At 38.1% G+C, this 21186-nt stretch overlaps 1 protein-coding gene across 2 annotated transcripts in view; it reads left to right on the plus strand.

Annotated features, from left to right (window-relative positions):
* The window catches only part of ZFAT (zinc finger and AT-hook domain containing), a 404316-nt gene that overhangs the window by 354855 nt on the left and 28275 nt on the right, over window positions 1-21186 (plus strand). For both annotated transcript variants that reach the window (XR_014236662.1, XM_082364603.1), the window contains exon 16: window positions 12676-12770. Coding sequence is in view for 1 of the 2 variants with exons in the window: in XM_082364603.1 (XP_082220729.1) it covers window positions 12676-12750 (75 nt within the window). In the remaining variant the exon portion in view is untranslated. The remainder of the gene's footprint in view (window positions 1-12675; window positions 12771-21186) is intronic.

The raw sequence follows: 21186 nt of genomic DNA on the forward strand, positions 1-21186 counted from the left end.
AACTCCAGTTCTCCCTGACTTTGCTGAGTGACCTCAGGCAAACCACTTCACCTCTCTGGTCCTGTTTCTTCCTAAAGAAATATAGGTGAAGTTGTCAGAACCACTTCACTTATTCACTGTGGGCATCATATGGAACCTCCACAGTGTCGTCACTGAAGGATCATAAACTATGCCAAATTACTGACTGTTGAAGGACCCTGGCCCATTTGTTTGCAGTAGACCATAGATGAAGACACTGTGGTTGTGTCAAATAATCTGAATTGCCATCATTTGGAAGAGAAGAAGGATAGTGTTGGATGCTGAGCCTGAACAAAGTAAATGGTACAAATTAAAGAAGGGATTGGCATGTATTGAAGACCTTCCTTAAACCAAGAACTTCCTCATTATTTAATCTTTTCATTGAGGCAAGCATTATTTCCCCATTTTATAGATGAAGACTCTCAGGCTCTGGGAGTCCTACACTTACCTAAACATACCTACAGGCACGGCACACACCTGGTAAATGAAAAGTTGAGGTGAGAACCCAAGACAGAGGGACTCTACGTAAGGGTTCTTTCCATCACAGCATATTGTTAAGTGTTACTCAGATGAATACTTGATAAAAATAATTTTCTAATAATTCCAAGTATTCATGAATAAAACGGAATATCTCACATAATAGCAAATCAATGCCCTTAGGTGCATTTGATGAGATGTCTGGTCTCCCATGGTCAAGTGTATTGGAAGGATTCATGCCTCAGCGTGTGATGTGACAGATATTGTCAAGATGTTCAAGCACGTTTCATTGTCTTACTAGTCACTGAGCTAGACCACATTCTAGGTTAGGTAAAGCGTGCGACTGGATTCTGGCCAGTGAATGTTGCTGGGACTCCAGCTCCAGGCCTGGACCGTAAGACCTGCACAAACTCCTCACCCTTCCTTTTTTCTGCATGGTTTATTAGGCGACTATAGGGGTATGAAGTATAGTACAGTCTTAGATGAAAAGAGCCTAGATTATCTCCACTCCCTTGAACTTGCACGAATGTGCTATGGGCAAGAATTGAAACTTTATCATGGTAAATAATTATCACTTGGAGTTGTTGATAATGGATGTTAGCCTACCTTGCCTAATACAGATAACCTCTAGTATCCCTTTACCCTGGAATATATTAGGATTCAACGAAATTAATTATAACACAGGGAAGCCCTTAAGCAATGTAAATAAATGGAAGATTTCAGTGTCATATAACTGATTGTGTGTTTTCAGATGTTTTTATAGCTTTGGAGAAACACTGAAGTGTTTTACATGACATATATAAATACCTACCAGTGAGACTTCCTTTACTTTTTCTATGCCTGAAGCAGACTCTTTGTACTTCAGTGAGTAATTTTTTTGTAAACGTCCCTTCATTTATTAGTTCACTAATTTATTTAACAAACTTTTGTTGTGTGAAAGGTTCAGAAACTCTGTGCTCTACAGACCTGAAATACAAAGATGAATTATATAATCATTACTCTCCAGGAGCTGGCAAGACCTTAGGCTTTGAAGAGATCCCAGACGATATTCTGTTTAACTACTTTCCTCTCTTAAGATGTTTTCCCTGAGCAATCTTATCAGTAACAGGACTTCATTTACAAATTGCATCCCGTTTCTACTTTTGTCCTTGAACTCTGTGCATGTACAAAGGCAAAAAGATACAGGGATAGGATAGAACGTATCAACATCCAAATTATAGAAATAACAAATGTTTGTTCTTATACCGGAAACCCTTACATTTCAAACTAAAACTGGGAAAAAGAAGAGGGTACAAAAATTGTTATAATCAGCATGGGATCCAGAAAAAGGATGCGGTGAATCAGGAGAAGATGATGCTCAAGAAAAAGATGAAGACTGCATCATACATATACATACATGTATATGTCATATATACATATTATTAATAATAATATTAATTATAGTAATAATAGTAATAAACATGTATTAAATTCACTCATTATTCCAGGTACTGTTTCAAGCACTTTCGTCTTAGGATCTGCCATATTAGGGCTCACACTTCTCTCTAGCTCAGGCCATATTCTGATTCAATTTTAAAAAATGACAGTGCAACAGAAATTTCATTATGTCAAAGGGATTGAGAACAATAGGACTCTGAATACCCTTTACTTGCTAATAAACACAGTGTGAAGCAATATTGAGATATTACTTGCACTGCTTCCAGCCTTCATCCTAAAGGTAAGATTCTTCAAAGACCCAAACTTCAATGTTACAGATTCTTCCATCCCTTTTTGGTGGCTGGAGGTAGATAACAGAAGGATCTCCTACAGTCAAATATCTGCAGAGTTAACAAGTTTTCCATCCAAAGGGAGTGGGGTCCAGGGAAGAAATAAGGGACTTTGAGTAACATATCATCCTATCTTTATTGCCTCCCTCCTCATGTTTTTCCTTATTCTTATATAGCAACATAAAGAGTTAGCAAATAAGCATGACTTTTAACAAATATAGACTTTCCTCTTGTGTTTAGAGTATATATGAGTTAATATGTATGGTAATAAAATGAACACCCATAAACCCACCTAACAACTTATCAGCTAGAATGTTCCTGGTACCATTGAAATTATCTGTACATTCCTTTCTTTATATGTCTATCATTGTCTTACCTACTTTAAAATAATTTTATAAACCACAAATGCATCCCTTCAACAATGTGCTTATTTAGCATTGCTTAGTTTTTAATTTTTATGAAAAATAATATACTTAAATGTGTTATTTGGTGATTTGCTTTTTTTCCCCCACTCAACAACTCTTCATAAGATTTACCTTTCTCTAAATGGACTAAAGACTTAAATGTAAGACCCGAAATTGTAAAACTCCTAGAGGAAAACATAGGGGAAAAGCTTCTTGAAACTGGTCTTGGCAATGATTTCCTGAATTCGACATCAAAAGCACAGGGAACAAAACAAAAATAGACAAGTCAGGATTACATCAAACTAAAAAGCTTCTGCACAGCACAGGAAATAAAACAGTGAAAAGGTAACCTAAGGAATAGAAGAAAACATTTACAAACCATTTATCTGTTGAGGTAAATACCCAGAATATACAAGAAACTCCTACAGCTCAATAACAACTACAACAACAAAATAACCTGTTTTTAAACATGGGCAAAAGACTTGGATAGACACTTCTCCAAAGAAGACAAAAAATGGCCACCAGGTGCATGAAAAGTACCCAATATCACTAATCATCAGGGAAATGCAAATCACAACCACAATGATATACCATTACATACCAGTTAGGATGGCTATTACTAAAAACAAAACAAAAGATAAGTGTTAGCAAGGATATGGAGAACAAAGAATCCTTGTGATACTGTTGGTGGAAATCTACATTGGTACAACCCTTATGGAAAACAGTATGGAGTTTCCCCAAAAAATTTAAAATAGAACTATCATGTGATTCAGCAGTCCCACTTCTGGGTGTATATCCAGAATACTTGAAATCAGTATCTCAAAGAGATATCTGCAATCCCCTGTTCATTGCAGCATTATTCATAATAACCAAGATTTGGAAACAACCTAAATGTCCATCAACAAACAAATGGATAAAGACAATGTATTACATACATTCAATGAAATATTATTCTGCCTTAAAAAAGAAGAAAATCCTACCATTTGTGACAACATGGATGAACCCGGATGACGTTATGTTAAGTGAAATAAGCCAGTCTCCGAAGGACAAATATTGCATGATTCCAGTTATATGAGGTATCTAAAATAGTCAAATTTGTAGAAGCAGAGAATAGAATGGAGGTTGCTAGGGGCTGGAGAGAGGGGGAAATGGGAAGCTTTTGTTCAGGAGGTACAAAGTTTCAGTTATGCAAGATGCATAGGTTGTAGAGATCTGTTCTACGACGTGCACCTATAGTTAACAACATGGTATTGTGCACTTAACTTTTTGTTAAGAAGGTCGATTTCATAATAAGCGCTCTTACCATACACACAGAAATCAAGACACAAGGACACTTTTGGAGGTAATGGATGTGTCTATATGTTTATTACGTTGACTGTGGTGGTACTGTCATGGGTGTGTGCATATGTCCAAACTCAACAGATTGTATTCACTAAACATGTGCAGGGTTTTGTGGGGATTTTTGCTATAGAAGTTATACATCAATAAAACTGGTTTTTAAAAGATTCACCTTTCTTTATGATTGCATTTCATTCATTTCACTGCTAAAAGTATTCCATTTAGTGAAAAAAAGTATTTATGCCTATACCTGTTGTTTGGTATTTGGATTGTTTCCAGCTTTTAATTGGTGGGTATTTGGAATGTTTCCAAATTTTTGCTATTATGAGCAATGCTTCCATGAGCATAATTGTGCATGTCTTCTGGTGTATATATGCAAGAATTCCTCTGGGGTCCCTGAGTGATTCCTCTGATGTCACCCCAGGATATTTCTGGTCTCTATAGTGTGTTTATGCTCGAATTTATAAGATATGCCAGAGACCTTCTAGCTGCTCATCCATCCCATTTCCTTTGGTTACACAAGAAGACTATAACTCCCAGCCTCGTCTGCAGATAGGATGAGGTTATATGACTGTGATTTGGCTAGTGTAATGTGTGTGGAAGTACTTTAACCCATTGCGTGCTTGGGTATGAAGCATCTCATACAATCTTTTTTTTTTTTTAATTTGTATTAGGGTATAGTTGATTTACAATGTTGTGTTAGTTTCAGGTGTACAGCAAAGTGAATCTGTTATACATATACATATATCCACTCTTTTTTTGCTTCTTTTCCCATATAAGCCATTACTGAGTATTGAGTAGAGTTCCCTGTGCTATACAGTAGGTCCTCACCTCACACCGGTCAGAATGGCCATCATCAAAAAAAAAATCTACAAACAATAATTGCTGGAGAGGGTGTGGAGAAAAGGGACCCCTCCTACACTGTTGGTGGGAATGTAAACTGGTACAGCCACTATGGAGAACAGTATGGAGGTTACTTAAAAAACTAAAAATAGAGCTACCATATGATCCAGCAATCCCACTCCTGGGCATATATCCAGAGAAAACCATAATTCAAAAAGATACATGCACACCAGTGTTCATACAATCTTTGAAACTGGAAGCACAATTCTCTGATATGGACAGAGCTTGGGTCTCTGGGTCACCACTTGGAGGAGAGCCATTCACACAGAAATTTTAGAGACTTTTCATAATATTATACCTGTACTGTGTTAAGCCACTGAGATTTAAGGTCTGTTTGTTATAGTCACCAGCCCAGCCTAATACACATGATGATGGCAAATTATTTTCTAAATTATGATCTTGCCTGATGTTTATAAGAACTTTGCTGAATTATATCCTCAACAACACTCGAATTACAATTCAAGGCTTCTTAATTTTTGCCCATCTAATGGGTATAAAATGTTATCTCATTCCAGGATTGATTTTCACTTTCTTAAGCATTAATGAAATATATTCATTGCTCATATATGTTTCCTCTTGTCGCTTGACTTTTTTTTTCTCTTGAGTTTCTTATTGATTTGTAGGGATTCTTAATTATGGATAGGAATCCTTTGTTGATGAAATATATGGTAAAGAGTCAGGGAGAGAGGTGCTGTTTGAAGAGTAGAATCACAGGTATGCATGATTGATTTTTCCTTATTTGACTTTCAATCTTCCTGCTTTCAGCCCACCCCTTATACCCTGCCTTCAGAGCTATTTCATGTTTCTAATTTCTGAGCCTCTCCAAAGTTCTGTTGCTCAAAACTGCTTGTTATTGTTGGTGTTCCAAATTGTCCTCTTTCTGTAGTCTGCTAGTTTAGTTGTAACCCACGGATTTGATTTACACCTTAAAAATTAAAATTGTGATCATTTGAAAAATATGTCCTATTTCCTTTCCCATTCTCTTTGGGTGGACTTATATATTTACATCTCTTCATTGATAATTAGGAATTTAGTAGGGGCTTTATGAGGAAGAAAAAAAATGCATTTCACTCTGTGTCGTTTTACCAGACGTTCCCTATACCTTACCTACTTTATTTATTTAAGGCTTTATTTTTTAGAACAGCTTTATGCTTACAGCAAAGTTGAGGGGAATGAACAGAGATTTCCCATATATCCTCTGCCTCAGTTTCTGAGCCTCAGGTATTAGACAAGCTAAGTCCACATCTGTCTGCCTTCTGAATCTATGCTCATTCTCTTACATCATGGTACTGGAGAAATTCAGAGCAGTCTCCCCAAGTAATCAAGAGGCTCTTGGGAATGTGGGGAGTTCCTCTTAGAGATGGAAGGTCAAAAAGTTGAGACTAAGTCTGGAAAAACCAAAGTTTAAGGTTGGTAGGTCTGTGTCTATAAAAGTATGAAGGAGTGGAGAAGATTGATAAAGAAAGTGAAAAACATAACTTGGACTTGGAATCATACCAAGATTCAAGGGGGTTCATCTATTTATTCATAAAGTATCTACTATGGGCCAGGATCTTTTAGGTACTGGAGGCAAACCAAAAAGCAAAGCAAACAAATTTCTTGCTATTGGAGGGCTTTCTAAGATAGAAGGTGAGGGGCAGGTGCAGCTAATTAACAAGGCAATGACTAAATAAGGTAATTTCTGGGAACAAAAAGTTTTATGATATAATTAAAACAAGGTGTTATGTTAGAGAATAAATGGGGAGCTGGCTGCTTTAGTTTGGATTGTCAGGAAAGGCTTCTCTGGGCCTTTGAATCTGAAAGGTGAGATTGGAATAAAAAGAAGAGACAAGCCATGTAAAGATCTCAAGGCAAAATATTCCATGAAATGGTTCTCAGTCGAAGTGCCTGTCCCATCTCTCTCTCAGGAAGCTGTCTCTCCTCTCCACGTGGTGTCCAGGCCGAGTCCTGCAGTGAATTAGTTTTGGCTTTAGGGAAACTGGGTCACATAATGCAGCCTGTCTTATTAGGGTTTTGCGTTGGGGCCTGGGAACAACCTAGCTAAGGAAAATGTGCTTTGCTTTGCCAAGTGTGTTTGGTGCATTTATCTTCCTTGGGAGCCTTGCAGGGTAGAGCAAAATGTCCTGGCAGGACTGGCAAATTCCTGGCCACTCTGAACAAAATATCACTTAGCAGCACCCTTATTTGCCTCAGCTTGTAACAACAGTCTAAAGTCAGATGCTCAAAGGTCCAACTCCAGGTTCTGGCCCTTGCTAAGCATGGCTTTCCATTCTAGCTCTGCTTTTTCTAGTTCTGTGATTTTAGGTAAGTTGCTGTGCTGCTCAGTTTCCTTATCTGTAAAATAGGCATCAAAATGCCCAATCAGTTGATGTCATTATTGTTGTTAATATTCTACAACTGAGATAATGTATAAGAAAATGCTCTATAAACCCCAAAGTACTATACTCAAATGTAGAAGAATAGTATTTCATATTGTGTTTTAGATTTAGAAATGATTAGAGGTATTATTATTTAAATCAAGCCTTTTTTGTGAACTGCTAAAAAGAGAATACAGAAAATTATAACAGTCAGTTTGAAAGTCTACATTTGTACTGAGTTGACTTTTTTTTTTAGCAGTGTCTGTTAACCCCCAGTGTTAGTATTAGGTGGGGAAGCAGAACAAAATAAGTTTAAGGTCAGTTGTGTCTGAAGTAATTAACAAAGAGTAATTTATAAAAATTATATCTTCTCTGAGAGTTATGTTTTGTCACTTTATATAATTATCTAAAACTTTTCACAAACTTTAACATCTGTACAAACATAGAAGTTTACATTTCAGATGGATAAAGACAGCGCTGTAATAAAACAACTTAACAGTGAGGGGGACCTTATCTCTTTTTACACTGAATAGTAGGAAATACACCACAGAAAATCTGTATGAGTGATACAAGGTCTTTGTCATAGTTCTTCTTTCCAGGAACTTTGCTTTCCTCTCCTTAGTTAGAAAAGAAGTTACCTCTTTAGATCTTGGCGTCAAAGAATCTGGGTATTTACTCCATCTTTGTCACTAAGAATGCAACTACAAATCAGCATCGAAATAAGCAATGTAATTTATCTCCAAGTCACAAGCCTTGTGATTTATCTGTAATTAAACTTGTCATGTTCTTAAGGGGAGAATCCTATGCCTGATATTATATTTTCTCTTCCAGGGAATAAGAGTTCGTATCACCATCATAGCCATCAATAATAATGATCACCATCTGTATCAATGATCTACTATTACATAACAAATCCCCTGAAAATTTAGTGACTTCGACAATAATAAATATTAATCCATATCTTAGGATTTCTGTGAGTAAGTGATCTGGAAGCAACTTAGCTGGATACTGCTGGATTTAGGGGCTCTCATGAGGTTGCAGTTAAGATGGGTTGGGGACACAGTTCTTTAAAGACTTGACTGGGACTGGCCTGGAAGACCCATTTCTACCGTGGGTCACTCACATGGCTGGCACATTGGCTGTTGGTAGGAGGTCTCATTTCCTCACCATGTTGATCTCTTCATAGAGTTAGTTGCTTGAGGGTCCTCATGACAGGGGGCTGCTTTCTCATAGAGTGGGCAATCCAAGAGAGCAAGGTGGAAACTGCAATGTCCTTCCTGTCCTAACCTTGGAAGTCACACTGGTTCATTCCAACAATATCCTTATGGTTATACAGGTCAGCCCTGTTTAATGAGGGAGAAGTCCAGGAAACATGTGTTTTTGGGGACCCTTTTGGAGGCTGTCAAGCACATCATCATCATATATTTTTGAATGAAGAAATGACTTAAGAAATGAGAAATACACAAACATTTAAGAAAAGTGCTCTCTAGATAGATTTTCTTAGAGGGGAAGATTATATTTGTAGATGGGCTTTCTTCCCTCCTGACATGCCATTCTTTAGTATTTAGTTGGAAGGAGGCAACAATAATTTCTATATAAACTTAATGTCATGGTAATTACAAGACAGTAGCTAGTGTCACATGATGATTGATGGTAATTGCTTCCTGCTTTAACTGGTATATAAACAAGGCTCTGCAATAGGAATCCAAACATTCCCTCAAAAGGAAAAAGAAAATCAAAGAAGAAAATTTGTCAAAGTCATTTGGAAGCTGATGAGGAGCTAACAAATCCAGCCTACATGTCTGCAAGTCATCAAAGCCACGGCTGGTGATGCTTGGCGCTTCCTTGGAGCTGGCAAGGATTACAGTACAAGTGAGAGCACCAGGCTGGCTGGCGTGAGCTCCAGGCTGCTGGTGAGATGTGTGCGGATGCTCAGCTGTCCAAGGCTGTCCTGCCAACGTGCTGAAGTGCATGAAGGTTGCCAATGCGAGAGACCAAAGCAGGTTCATCAGTGAAAGATGGGACGATGTCTCTCCTCCATCGCCATCTGTGCATTCTGGAAAGTTGGGTGCAAAGCAAAATGAGGAGGGGATGAAGGCTAGTGTTGTTTTTGAGATGAAACACTCTGGAAATCTATATTATAGTCTCTGAAAGCAAGGGGAAGCGCAGGTAGGAATGTACTGAATTCAGGTAAAACAGGTTAGCCTACATTTGTTAGAGAAGGAAAAGGGCCAATGTATGAAGTAGTGAAACTCCCAGAAGCTCAGCTGCATCCCCATAGAACAGTAGGCGAATGACAGATGGGAATTAATATCTGTGCATCCAAATACAGAGGAAATAAAAGAAGATATAGAAGAAAGAAATGTTATCCAAGACTAAGAACTTTGAAAAGCTGAGGAGGGACAACATCTTGAGGGCACGTGTCAGAGGTATTTGTCCTCCCTCTGCCCTTGGGGACATGGAGCTTAGTGACATCTTTAGCAGTTTCTGTTCAGAGATCCATTGAAGATGATTCCTCACAGGGAACAAACATGGGAACTAGAGGGGAAAAAAATACCCTAAAAGTTGGTATCTCACATCTAGGTAATTCCAGTAAAAAAGCAGAGTCAACAACCACTGGGACACAGGAGGAAAGAGCTGCCCACAAGAGATTTTGGATGTGATTTCACAATGATTAGTTGGAGTGCTTATTTGACTCTAAACTAGGGGTGCCAGACACTTAAGGCTCAGAGGGGAAACAGAAATTGAGGTTTTTGAAGGTGCAGGAAGGGAAGGGAAGGAACCTGAAGAAGGATCTGATGACCAGGGATGCCACCATTGTGAAACTTGAACCTTTGCTAAATAAGCAGTAGTCTCTCAAATGCTCCTCTCTGGGAGGTGAGAAAGTGAGCATAGGTGGGTCCCTCCCCAGCATGGCAAATGGCAGCATAACCTGATTCTATAATCACCCTTGCTGGGAGATCAGTCCGATTGTGTTTAGTTTTACCGACCATGATTCCCCTAGACAACCATCATGAGACTGAGCTGTAACTTGGCCAGGATGAATTAAAAAAAGATCCCCTTTGCTCGCCACTTTCCTTCTCTCAGTTTCATCTTTGGTGGCTATGTCTCTCAGGTTCTGGGAACACCATCTTCCTAGGTAAAAGTATCCTAGAACTGAGGATTTACTTGTTTTCTAAATTTCATGGGTGCGGGGCAAGGACGGTGATAATCTTATGCATCCTTTTAACAGTTTGAACTTGACTAGTGAAGCCCAAAAGGGATTTGTTTGGTGTGGTCCCGAATCAGCAGATCTATGAATGAACAGCCCAGGCTGAAATCCTGAAGGATCCTCAACTCTACCTATACCTCTGAATGGACATATTGGCTGAGATTGAGCATAATAAAACAGAAATGAGGGGTGCTGAATTTTAGACTTTAATTTCTTTTTTAACTTGCTCTTAATTAAGTTAATTTTAGCTGCTGTAACAAGCAGACCCTAGACTTTTCACGTGAAGTACCGTTTGTGGTGGTGATGGAGAAGGTCTGCTCCGTGCAGTCATGTGGGAGCCCAGGTTGATGGAGACGTGGGTAACGTCAGTGGATGGTCTTTAGGGTCACCTTTGGTGTTGACATCTAGCAAGCAGAGGGGAGAAGTGAGAGAGACAATGGAAGATCATATCCAGGCTTTCATGAGCATGGCCTGGAAGTGGGGCGGGGTGGGGTGGGGAGGGTGTCACGTATCACTTCTGTTCTTATTTTATTGGCCAGACTCAATCATTTGGCCACACTTAGATGAAAGGGAGCCTGAGCGATGTAGCTGGCAGCAATTTACAAACAACAACTATACATTATAAAAGGAGAGTTTGAATCTCTAATGGAGAGTTTTGTCATGATCTATAGACTTTTAGCTAACCATGGCAAGACAATTTGATTTTGGTCTTTAATTCTTTTAGATTTATATTGCAAAAGGATTTTATCTTGGGAGCTTAATTTTTTTTTCTGCTAATATGATATTGGGGGCGGTTTTTATCAACTTCAGGACATTTCTATGTGATTGGTTTTAAGTTATCAGAGTGTCTCCCTGAAAATCTTAAAACTTATCACAGAACCTCCAACGAGCTACATTAGACAATTTGCCGGGACATAATTGGAGGTGGGAAAAAGAATTAGGAGTATATTTTCAGATTACATATGAAGAAGTTTTTAGAGTTCATATAATGAATTGATTATTCAAACTATTTCTGGGGGCAATATCCAAGCTACCCATCTGTAGTTCCAGAGTGACTCTCAATGGAACAGTGTCTGGTATTAGAGCTGGGGTCTTTTCCTGAAGACAGAGCTTCCCTCCTGCAGATGATAGGATAAAAAAAATCAAACCCAGTGGATTAAGAGAGCCCAGCCCTAGGGCATGCTAGGGTGGATCATTTGTTTCTCTCTCCTTCATTTTGCTCTTAGAAGCCTTCCCTAACCCAATGCTATCGGTCCCACTGGTTCCTTACTCACTGAACCCTGGGCTTGAAGGGCATTTTCTCTCCTCTCTTTGGGGTACATCTGCAAAGAGAAAGCATTCCAATGTGGGTCCTTGGGTAAAGTGCATTGGGCAGTAAGGGCCTGCATTTTGGAGGGAGGGCAGCTTCAGTTCAGAGGAGTACCATTAAACTTGTTTCTTCGCACAGTTTAGCCATGTCCTCCTTCCAAATTTTACTGGTGATAAAGCTGACATTGTGATTTCCATCTGTCTGACTCCATATGCCCATATGTCAGTTGGTTTGAACGTGAGGGGTATTATTTTTTGATCCCATCAAACAGCAACTCTAGACTGGGTTGGAATCCTGGTTCTCCTGTTGACGATCTGTGTAGTGCTCTGAGCTTTAGTTTCCTGCCCATTAAGTAGGGGTAATAATTACCTCTTTACAATAGTGTTGTGAAAATTAGATATGATAATGGCTGTAAAATGCTTTGTACAATACCTGACACGCAGTAAGGATGCAATAAATTATATGTTTTATTATCATGACACTTTTTTTCAGGGTGATCTTATGTGTGTATAACGTATATACGTGCTGGGAAATAGTTAGCTTTTACCTTTTCTTTTGGTTATTCATGGTGACATCTAATGATCAGTACCTTTGTTATCTGCAAGTACCAGATATTAAAAATTCAGTGGAGGCAGTGACAAAAGACTCAGAAAGATGGGAGGGCTGGGAAAGGGTTTCTAATATTTTAAGAAGCATTTAAGCTAGGCAGTTTTCCAACTAAACCCCACCCAGCCCAATAAAAACAAGTACACTCATATAAATGGTCCCTACGAACTTACTTTTAAAAAAAATTTGTATTGAAGTATAGTTGATTTACAATCTTGTGTTTAATTTCTGTTGTACAGCAAAGTGACTTAATGTTTTGCTTTGTCATTGTTCTTTTCATTTACAGGTTTGCCTGCCTTATTCAACTCTAATCTCAATGAGGACCGAATCTCTCTTGAAATCTTTGAACCCTGGGTACTAGCCTACAGCACTTGCGACCTGGTAGGTTCTCAGCGTGTCAGTTAAATTGAGACATCCTTCATCCTTTCGTGACACTTATGTAAATCAGAAGTCCTCAGACTTTGATTCTCTGCTGAAACACACCTGAGGAATAGGATAAACTCTGATCTGTACCTGCTGATTGTTTTGGGAATGGACACTTTCCTGATGGAAGGGATGTAAAAATATGTGGCTGGGTTCTGTAGGAGGAAGAGGGGGGAAGTATTATAGTTTGAATCAAAGCTTCCTTCACGATTTCAATTTTGCTCTTATGTGCCCAGCTGAGAATTGCAGTGTCTAATATGTTCAACTCTGGGTCCTTAGAGCCTAGCATAGGTCTACAATATATATTTATTAAATGAATAAGTGGTTTTCAAATGCTGAAGAAAAATGAAGACATGGATGGGGTCCAGGTGGTGGAGATAAGACAAATGAAAGTCATGTATTGATCCTTGACACAGGAAAGCTATTACATAAGCCATTTTCATGCTCTTCCTTGACGTTCCCAACCATTTTCTATAATTCCCTGACTTTGGGCATTTCCTATTTTTCTTATTCATCTTCTTTCCATTCCATGCTTCTTCAAAATTTTCACTGCTTTATGCAGCATCTATGTCACAAGAGCTAATCTTAGGAATTAAGTTAAACTTAATTCATGACTGTTGTCCACTTTCTAATTAAATTGTTAATTTTTTTAGTGTTGAGTTTTGAGAGTTTTAAAAAATATATCCTAGATACTAGTCACTTGTCAGATGTGTGGTTTACAAATTTTCTCAGTCTGTAGGTTCTCTTTTTATCTTCTTAACGCGAACTTTCAAAGAGGAAATGTTTTTAATTTTAATGAAGTCCAATTTATCATTTTATTATCATATTTTTTTGGTGCTATATCTAAAGAACACTTCAACAAGTCCTGGATCATAAAGATTTGCTCCTATATGATCTTCCAAAACTTTTTTTAGTTTTATGTTTTATATTTAAATCTATGATATATTTGAGTTACCATTTGTACAAGATGTGAAGTTTGGGTGGAGGTTTATCTATCTATCATCTGTGTATCTATCTATCTATGACTTTGAATGTCCAGTTGCTCCTGTACAATTTCTTGAAAAGACTATCCTCCCTCCACTGAATTGCCTCTACACCTTTGTCAAAATCAGTTGGCCATACATGTGTGAGGCTATATCTGGGTTTTCTATTCTGTTCCTTTGATCTGTGTGTCTGTCTCTTGCCAATTCCATAACAGTCTTGATATCGGATAGAGTGATTCCTTCCATTTTCTTCTTTTTTAAAAAAAATTCTAGCTATTTGTATTAGTTTTCCATGGCTGCTATAAATATAGTAGTTTAAACAATATAAATTTATTATCAAAGTTCTGGCAGTTAGAAATTAAAAATAGATCTCTCTGGGCTAAAATTTAGGTGTCAACAGGGCTGTGTCTCTAATGGAAGAAGCTCTAAGGAAGAATCCACTTTCTTGCCTTTTCCAGCTTTTCGAGGTTACCCATATTCCTCAGCTCATGACATCCTTTCTCCAGCTTCACAGCCAGAAACATCAGTCTGAATCCTTCTCAAACTTCCATCTCTCTGCCTTCCTATTCCATTTATAAGGATCTTGTGATTACCGTGGACCCGCCTGGATAATATGGGTTAATTTCCTTACTTTAAGACAATGGTTAGCAATCTTAATTTCATCTGCCTTAATTCCCCGTGCCAAGTGAACTAACATATTTGCAATTCTTAGGATCAGGATGTGGACATTTTAGGAGCAGGCATTTTTCTACCTACCACACCATTCTAATTATTTTGCCTTTCCAAATAAATATTAAAATAATCTTATATATCTACAAAAATAATTTGCTGGGATTTTATAGGAATTGCATTAAACATGTTTATCAATTTGGAGGGAACTGATGACATTTACTATGTTGAGTCTTCCAATCCACGAACATGGTATGTCTCTCCATTCATTTTGGATCTTCTTTGATTTCTTTCATCAGTTTTCAGCATATATCCTGTACATGGTTTGTCAGATTGGCACTAAAGTGTTTAATATTTATTTTTTAGCAATAGTAAGTGGTATTTTAAAAAAATTCTGGTGTCTATGTGTTCATTGCTAGTATGTAGAAATACAGTTGACCTTTGTATGTTGATCTTACATTCTGCAACCTTGCTGAACTCACTTAATTCATTCTAAGAGATTGTATGTAAATTCCTTGGGATGATCATATTATAAAGGCAATTATGCCATTAGCAAATAGAGACAATTCTTTAATGATCTGTATGCCTTTCATCTCCTTTTATTACCTTATTGCATCAGCTAAAAATTTCAGCCCTACATTGAAGAGTGTGGTGAGAGATGTCTTTACCTTGTTCCCAGTCTCAGGGAGAAAACATTCAGTCTTTCATTGTTGTAGACATTCTTTCTCAAGTTGAAGAACTTCCTTTCTACATTTATTTTTTGAGAGTTTTGTTTTACATCCTGAGTGGGTGTTAAATTATGTAAAAGCTGATGGATTTAATTTACTAACATCTTGTTAAGGATTTTTGTATCTATCTTCATAAGGGATATTGATCTGTGGTTTTCTATTATAATGATGTCTTTGGTTTTGGTATGAATATGAATGTAATACTGGTTTCATGGAATGAGCTGGGTATGTTCCTTTCTCTCCTATTTTTATGGAAAGGATTGTGTAGAGTTGTTAATTCTTCTTCAAACGTTTGGTAAAAATTTCTAGCGAAACCATCTGGACTTGGAGATGTCTTTTCAGGAGTTTTAAATTATGAATTTAGTTTCCTTAATAGTTATAGGGCTATTCAAATGATCTATTTCATATTGGGTAAGATTTGTTAGTTTGTACTTTTTGAAGAATTGTCCTATATCATCTATGTTGTGAAATTGATTTGGGTAGAATGCATGGTGCTTCCTTATTATCCTTTTGTTATCTACAAGGTCTGTAGTAATATTCTTGTTTTATTCCTGATATTAATAAAATGCTTCTTATCTCTTTTTTTCCTTTGTCACTCTTGCTAGAGGTTTGTCAATCTGACTGACCTTTTAAAAGAAACCAGCTTTTTGTTTCATTGATTTTTTCCTTGTTTTTCTGCTTTAAATTTCATTAATTTCTGCCCTTATCTTTGTTTTTTCCTTACTTCTGCTTAGTTTGAGTTTATTTTGTTCTTTTTTTTTCTAGTATCTTAGGGTAAGGACTTAGATAATTGATTTGTAATTATACTGATGATGTAAACATTTAGTGCTATAATTTCTCTCTCAGCACTGCTCTGAGACCCGTATATTTTTATATATAGTGTTTTTATTCTCATTCAGTTCAGTGTATTGTTTTATTCCTCTTTTACTCACAGATTATTTAGAAGTGGGTTGTTTAGTTTAAAAGTGAAGATTTTCTTGTTTTTCTTTTATTGATTTCTAGTTTGATTCTATTTTTGTCAGAAAGTACAGTTTTCATGATTTCAGTTCTTTCACATTTGTTGAGGTTGTTTCATGGCCCACGATATGCTCTATCTTGGCATATGTTCTGTAGGCACATAAAGAGACAGTGTATTCTGCTGGAGTGAGTGGGAAACATTCTATACACATTGATTATATCCTGTTGGTTGATGGTATTGTTGGCTTCTTCTGTATCTTTGGTAACTTTTTGTCTAATTGTTTTATCAATTGTTGAGGGATAAATGTTAAAATCTCCAGTGATAATTTTGTATTGTATGTGTCTATTTCTCCTTTCAGTTTTATTAGTTTTTGCTTCACATATTCTTCAACTTTATTGTTTGGTGCATACACAGTTAGGATTTCTTTTTCTTTTTTTTTTTTTTGGCTATGCCACGTGGCATGTGGGTTCTCAGTTCCCCGACCAGGGATCGAACCTGCACCCCCTGGATTGGAAGCTCAGAGTCTTAACCACTGGACCTCCAGGGAAGTCCCTAGGATTTCTATGTCTTCTTTGTGGATTGACCTTTTTATCATTATATAATGTCTCTCTCCATCTTTGGTAATTTGCTTGACTAATATGAATACAGCAACATCTTTGTTTTTTTTTTTTTTGGTTAATGTTTCCATGGAATTTTTTGTATTCTTTCACTATCAACTTATAAAAATTATTATATTTGTAGTGATTTCATGTAGACAGCATATAGTTGGGTCACATTTCTTTTTAAATCCACTCTCTTAATCTCTGTTTTAATTGGTAAACTTAGACATTTTCCATTTAATGTAATTATTAATAAGTTAAGGTTAAAGTTTGCCACTTTATTTTTTGTTTTCTGTTTGGCCTCTCTGTTTTGCTTCTCTGTTTTCTTTTTCTTGCCTATCTGTGGTTCACTTGAACTTGTTTTTCAAATTCTGGTTTATTTGATCTAGAGGAGTGTTTTTGAGTCTGTATCTTTGTATAGCTATTTTAGTGTCCAGGTATTACACTGCATATACATGATTTATCACAATCTACAGATGTCAACACTTCACCTGTTTGAGTGAAGGGTAAAAATCTTAACCTCCATTTATGTCCCTTTACCCTCTCTCATTTTTAATATAATTGTCTCAGAGGTTTCCTTTACACACATTGAGAACTACATCAGGCAGAGTTAACAATTCTGGCTTGAGCCATCACACGTAATTTAGAAAACTCAAGAGAAGGAAGACAGTAAACTGTATTTGCTCCTATATTGCTCTTTCTGTGTTTCTTCCTTCTTCCAGATGTTCCAAAATTCCTTCTTCCAGATATTCCAAGATTCCTTCTTTTATCATTTCCTTTCTGTTTAGAGAACTTCCTTTAGCCATTATTTATTTTTCAGCTCTAAAATTTCTGTTCAGTTCCTCTTTATATCTTCTATTTGTTTGCTGAGGTTTTCTATTTCTTTGCTGAGACATTCCACTTTAACATTTGTTTCAAGTGTCTTCACAGTTGTTCATTAAAGCATTTTTATAATGATTGCTGTAAAATTCCTGTCAGATAACTTTAACATTGTTGTCATCTTGGTGTTGGGTATCTATTGGTTGTTTATTTTTTTAAACTCATTTTGAGATCTTGGTATGATGAATCATTTTCAGTTGAAACTGGGACATTTTGGTTATTATGTTAGAAGAGTTTTAAAAGGATGCTATTTATTCTATTTTGGCAAGCACCCTCTGAAACTAGTCTGATGGATGTGGTACCACCTCATTACTGCCAGATGGGGTGGAATTGCAGCTTCTCCATTCAGCCTTCTTTGGCATTTGTGGGTGAGGAAGGGGTTCCTTACTGCTGCTGGGTGGGTGTGGGAGCTCTAGCTCCCACTAGGTCTCTGCTAATACTGCTCCATCTGGGAGGGTGAAGGAGACCTCATTACTGCTCCCCCCTAGGGCCCTCCCTGACTCCGTGGGTGGAATGCCTCAGTACTGATGAGAAATGGTATGAAAGTCCTGACTGTTCACTAGCTCTTCTCTGACACCACCCTAGTGGAGAGGGGATGGAACTTATTACTACCAAGTGGAGTGGAAGTCCAGCCTCCCATGTGGTCCCCACTGACACCTCAAAAAAAGGGAGAGAAAGGGGCTTGGAGAGAGACCTCCTTACTGTTGAATAGTAGTGAAAATCTCGGCTCCCCACTCAGCTCTCTGGGTCTGTCCCAGCAAGGGAGTTGGGTGCCTTGTTCCAGCCCAGTAAGGGTGAAGTCCATGCTCTCCACTTGGCCTTTGTTGGAGAGGCTGAGGGTGGGGTTCAGGGTTGTTTCTGTGGTGTTTAGCTAGAGTAGAGAAATCATTGTCTAAGCGTTTTCTATCTTGCTAGGCTACCCCTTTTTGACTCCTTTAGCTAGAAAGAGCAGGTTTTTCATGGGGCTTTCTTAGCCTGTACCCATCGGTATTTCTGGATTGCTGGGTTCTGCAGTATCCAGTCTGGATATACAAAGAAAAAAAGAACCAGAAAACAAGCAATAAAACAGGGAACTCATCACCATGTCATTTCTTGGGTCCTCAGGTTCCTAGCTTGTCCGTTTTTCTGCCTTCTTTCTACCTTGCAGTTTTCTTTTGTTTGTTTTATATACAATGTCCTGGGTTCTTAGTCATACTTAGTGGATGGAATAGGATAAAGTACATCTACTCCATCTTTGCAGAAGTGAAAGTTCTGGCCTTTCTTGATCATTAAAAATGGGCTCCAGATTAAAACTTCAATCTGAAATAACATTTTCAACCTTCGTATCGAGTGACCTGAAATGGGGAGGGATGTGTGATCTGCATTCATTTCTCCCATCACTTTGGTACCATGGAGTGTGTGTGTGTGTGTGTGTGTGTGTGTGTGTGTGTATATGTGATGGGAGATTTTAATCTTCCCTACCCTAAGATGAGAAAATACTTCCTCCCCTCTTCCCAGGGGCTGGAGGAGGCAGGGATTCTGTTTTGCAAGTGATGATATGTTAGTAGTGGAAAGACATTCCTAGTCTGTCTCTTGACCTCCTCTTAGTAATTTCCCAAAGGATGGGAGCCTCTGAGGAGGATTGTGTGTGGTTTTCTATGTGGTGCTCAGCTCTACCCTTGCCATCTCAGAAGGGACAGAATCACTCTTACCAAAAACACCACTCTCCTCACAATAGGGTTGCCAGGTTTAGCAAACAAAAATACATGACAGCCAGGTAAGTTGGAATTTCAGGTAAACAACTAATAAGCTTTTAGTATAAGTATGTCCCATGTAATATTTAGGATATGCTCATAGTGAATTATTCCTGTTTATCTGATATTCAAATTCAAATTTAATTGTGTGTTGTCTATTTTATTGGACACCTATACCTGCAAGGACAATTTCTCTTGCCCTCTCTCTGTTCCTTTCTTCATTCCTCCCCTTTACAGCATGGGGAAGAGAGGGGGAGGCTTGAAGGCTGTTATAGGGCATGTTTTGAACCTCTTAGCAAGCCTGGGAGAGAAGTCTAGCCTAATCGTTTACAGTCCTCTTTAGAATATGGGGTAATTTGGGCTTCCTTGTTCTCGGTTCTAAGCTTTAAATCGTAGAAAATAAGAAAATGTCTTATTCAGCATCCCATTATAGGGAAAAGGATTAGACACTCTGTAATCAAATGCAATCATGTTCCAAAATATATAATTCAGGTAATGAATGTTGTGGACACTGAAACAGGGAAAACACAGTGAAGGTTGGATATCTCTCCCAGGGCCTCTGGGTCTCTATTTCCTCAATAGAAGATGAGGTGGTTGAACTAGGAAATATCTGAGTGATACAGATATTAAGTAGGTTATATTCTAGTGCTTCAGAGTTTTGGCTAAGGACCCACAGCTGAGGACAATAATAAAAGTAATAGCTAACATTTACATTTATGGGCCAGACACTACTCTTAGAGCTTTACACATATTTATTCATTTAACCCTTACAAAACTGGGGTTAATACTATGATCATAATCCCTATTTTGCCAATAAGGAAACCAGGGGATTGAGAGGTAAAGTAAACTGGCCAAGGTCACATGGGTGGCAAGGCCCCATGCAGTCTAAGATCCCATTTCACCATGAAATGCAGGTACAGATCCAATGAGCATCACTCTTCATGGAGAAAAGACTGGAGAGCAATTGAGGAGGTGTCTTTGAAGGCAATTTGAAAAGTGGAGGACCCCCTAAAATAGGAGAGGAATGGGGTCCCCCAACCTAAGTCAATTATGAGGAACACTTAGTAATTTGGAGCGGTCCACGATGGCATGGATTGGCTTGATGCTTGGTGAACTTACAGGCTTTCCCTGTGCTGTGAGCTGGAGATGCTCAAAAACCCTCAAAATCCTCCCACAAGAAAGCGCTTGCATTGGAATGTCTGCCACGATAGGACGTTTAACAATCAAGAGGGCCTCAAATACTCAAGCTAAATAAAAGGCACTGTTTGCTTCTTCCTCTTCTCTTTCATTCCTGTTGGACACTGGAGGAGCCCAGAAGAACAGATGAAATTGGGGAAGAGTAGGAGCAGGGAAGGAGGTATTGATGGAATCAGCCATGACTCTTACCCTTGCTTCCCTCCCACCCCACCTCCCTGGTGGCCAGAGCCTTGGAGTAGAAAGAGCTTTAAAGAGGATGCTGAGATTAAAGGGTTGATGTAATAAGTTTAGGTTTTTCTGATATCTAAAAATAGAACTGTAATTGTAGCTGAAAATAACTAAAAATCTTTAGTATGTGCTTGAGATGCTGTTAAGGGGAGGATGAGGGAGATCCAGTGGAACAGAGGGAGGCAGTGCTAAAACAATAAACAAACAAATAAAACCTCTTTACTGTACTCATCAAGTGTACCTTGCTCAATAAGCTAGTGAACTGTTCAAGCTGCCCATAGCTTTCTCATTATCAGAATGAGGCGGTTGCAGCTGATGATCTCGGGGCTTGCTCCTCAATTCAAATTTTAGAAAGAATAGAGATCAATTCAGAGGATTCCAGAAATCCGCCTCCAAGTTT

This window comes from Balaenoptera borealis (assembly GCF_965194805.1).
Source record: "Balaenoptera borealis genome assembly, chromosome: 17".
Lineage (NCBI taxonomy): Eukaryota > Metazoa > Chordata > Mammalia > Artiodactyla > Balaenopteridae > Balaenoptera > Balaenoptera borealis.